Source organism: Notolabrus celidotus, chromosome 4 (genome assembly GCF_009762535.1).
Source record: "Notolabrus celidotus isolate fNotCel1 chromosome 4, fNotCel1.pri, whole genome shotgun sequence".
In the NCBI taxonomy this organism is placed as follows: Eukaryota; Metazoa; Chordata; class Actinopteri; order Labriformes; family Labridae; genus Notolabrus; species Notolabrus celidotus.
Genome location: NC_048275.1, coordinates 369310 through 371707, shown reverse-complemented (window position 1 = coordinate 371707; position 2398 = coordinate 369310). Strand labels below are relative to the sequence as shown.

Below are 2398 nucleotides of genomic sequence, written 5' to 3'. Positions count from 1 at the left end.
GAATACCTTTCATTCTGGAGGAGCGCAGCAGGAAACACGTGGCTCCTGTCTGATAGAATGGAGATTTATATGTTGAAGAGTTTCTGATGAACTCACGGATGATGCTGGGAGACACGTTTAAAGTTATTTTAGGAGGAGTGCATGGAATATACAAATATGTCAGATTAAACTACAACACAGTCACAACCAGGGCAGCTCACCTGAGACTTCCACAGCTGCATGTTTCTGTATGTGAGACCCTTTCAACCTGGGAGTCAGATCTGATACATGAAGCACAGGAGAGATGCATCAGTGAAGAGAAACAGAGGTTCAGTATAGAGATGTTGATCCTTACTAACACTCAGGACAGAAGACAGAGTGTATGTAAGTTATAGACAGAGAGAGGATGTGTGGACGTTGAGTTCATGTATGTAAGAGATGATCACACCTCATGTGAGTGCACTCTGGACAGGTCGCCATCCCATCACAGAGCAAACATGGAGAGACAGACAACCATTCACACACTCGCACCTACGGGATATTTAGAGTGACAGATTGAGCATGTTTTTTTGACTGTGGGAGGAACACATGGAGAACCCACACATGGAGAACATGCAGCTCCACACAGAAACTTACCTGCCTGTCCAGGGATTCAAACCAGGAACCTTCTCAGTGTGAGGCAACAGGTCTACCCACTGCACCACCGTGCAGTCATGTTCAAACTCAGTCAAATTAAAAATCTTACTAAACAATTAAACCCTTAAAGAAGATAAAAGCTGCTGGACTAGCGGACTAAGCGCTCCAAATATACAGAAGCTATAGTCCTTGTTGTTGAGGTCGCGGGTTCGACTCCCGGCCTTTACCCTTAGCTGCATGTCTTCCCTCTCTCTTTATTCTTCACATGTTCTGTCTCTCCTCAGCTGTCCCATCAAATAAAAGTAACTTAAAGAAATATAAAGCGTCCTTAAAGTAACATGAAGGTGGTTGTACCTCTTTGTATATCTGTGGTCCTGTTGCTTCGTCCTCCATGTGCCACCATGTTCCTCAGACTCTGATGTAACACCAGAGTAAACCAGACTCTTTGCCTGGAGGCCCCCTCTCTATATGTCTTTGGTTATGCAGCTCAGAGCTCTCTGTCTGCATCTGGAAACATCCTCCCACCTCTGAATGGATGAGCATCAGACAGCCTGAGACAAAGCTGCAGCGACAGAGCTCATGGGATTATCACTGAAGGAGATTACTCCATTGATGCATGTTGTAGTATCTGTATGGAGCATACTGTCAGTGTGTGTGTGTGTGTTTGATTCTCATGCAGCTCCTCTGGAACCTTCTCTACAGTGTGAACCTCTGGATGGAAATCAAGAGAGCGTACTTAATCTGAGGAGGAGACACACTGACATGTTTCTGATGGAGACAAAGACTAATAACAGAAACCCTTCTCTGACCGGTAATGTCTTTGGATCCAGTCCTGAGCATCATCACACACTCTTCCTCTCTAACCGTTTATCCATCACGCTCTCTTTCATCCACGGTGTCTCAGATTGAGTTTCACTCCTTTAAATTAAAAACACAAAGCCCTGCTCGATGACATTAGAGAGTATGCAGCTCAGCATCAAGTAAAGCAGCTCTAACAAACACAGGAATGATGGACTCACTTTATTTCAGATATGTACAGACAATAAGATTCCAGATAAACTGTGTAGTGCATCGGCAAGCTCGCCAAATCCTCTGTGATGAAGAATATAATGAAAGTATTTCAGGGTAACATACAGAGTAACAGAGAGTTACTCTTTAAAAAACTCCCTTAGTATAAAGAAGAGGCAAGCTAGTACAAAACAACAAATATACAGTATATGGAGGGTTAAAGAGGCGTACAGCATGTGACAGTGACAACAACAACATGTCCAATAAGTTAGATCCACAGGAGCACTAAGGTCTGAAGAGGATCATCATACAGGGAGGGCAGAGCTTCAGACCACTGAGCTCCACAGACCGGGTCTACCAGGGACTGAATCATACAAAGAGACACCACAAACCTCTGAGTCTGAACATACATCATGTGTTTGATGATTTCAATCAGACGCAGGCGCTCAGACATCGATCAACACTCACTGAGATTTATTAAAGAAGGGTCCGTCCACAGCAGGAGCAGAAACTGAACATTTAGTGATTCTGTATTTCAGCCCTGTGTGAAAGGTGAATGACTTTCTCTGTCTTCTTCCTCTCTGTGTGTCTCTAGTTCCTCTCCTCCTGGGTGAGCCTGGAGTTAGAAGTTATAAGGTGAGACCAGTATGTGGACCTTGGCCACGTGTTTGGCCTGGAAGGTTCTGTCGCTGTACTCAGACATGTCCACATCCACGTGGATTTCCTGCGGCCCACGTAGCTGCTGCAACCAGGACAGCTCCCCGGTCTGTCTGTC

At 45.0% G+C, this 2398-nt stretch overlaps 1 protein-coding gene across 1 annotated transcript in view; it reads right to left on the bottom strand.

Annotated features, from left to right (window-relative positions):
* Positions 1-2245: 2245 nt before the first annotated feature.
* The window catches only part of golga4 (golgin A4), a 36303-nt gene continuing 36150 nt past the window's right edge, over positions 2246-2398 (bottom strand). The window contains exon 23 of the mRNA XM_034682267.1: positions 2246-2389. Coding sequence (XP_034538158.1) covers positions 2246-2389 — 144 coding nt within the window. The remainder of the gene's footprint in view (positions 2390-2398) is intronic.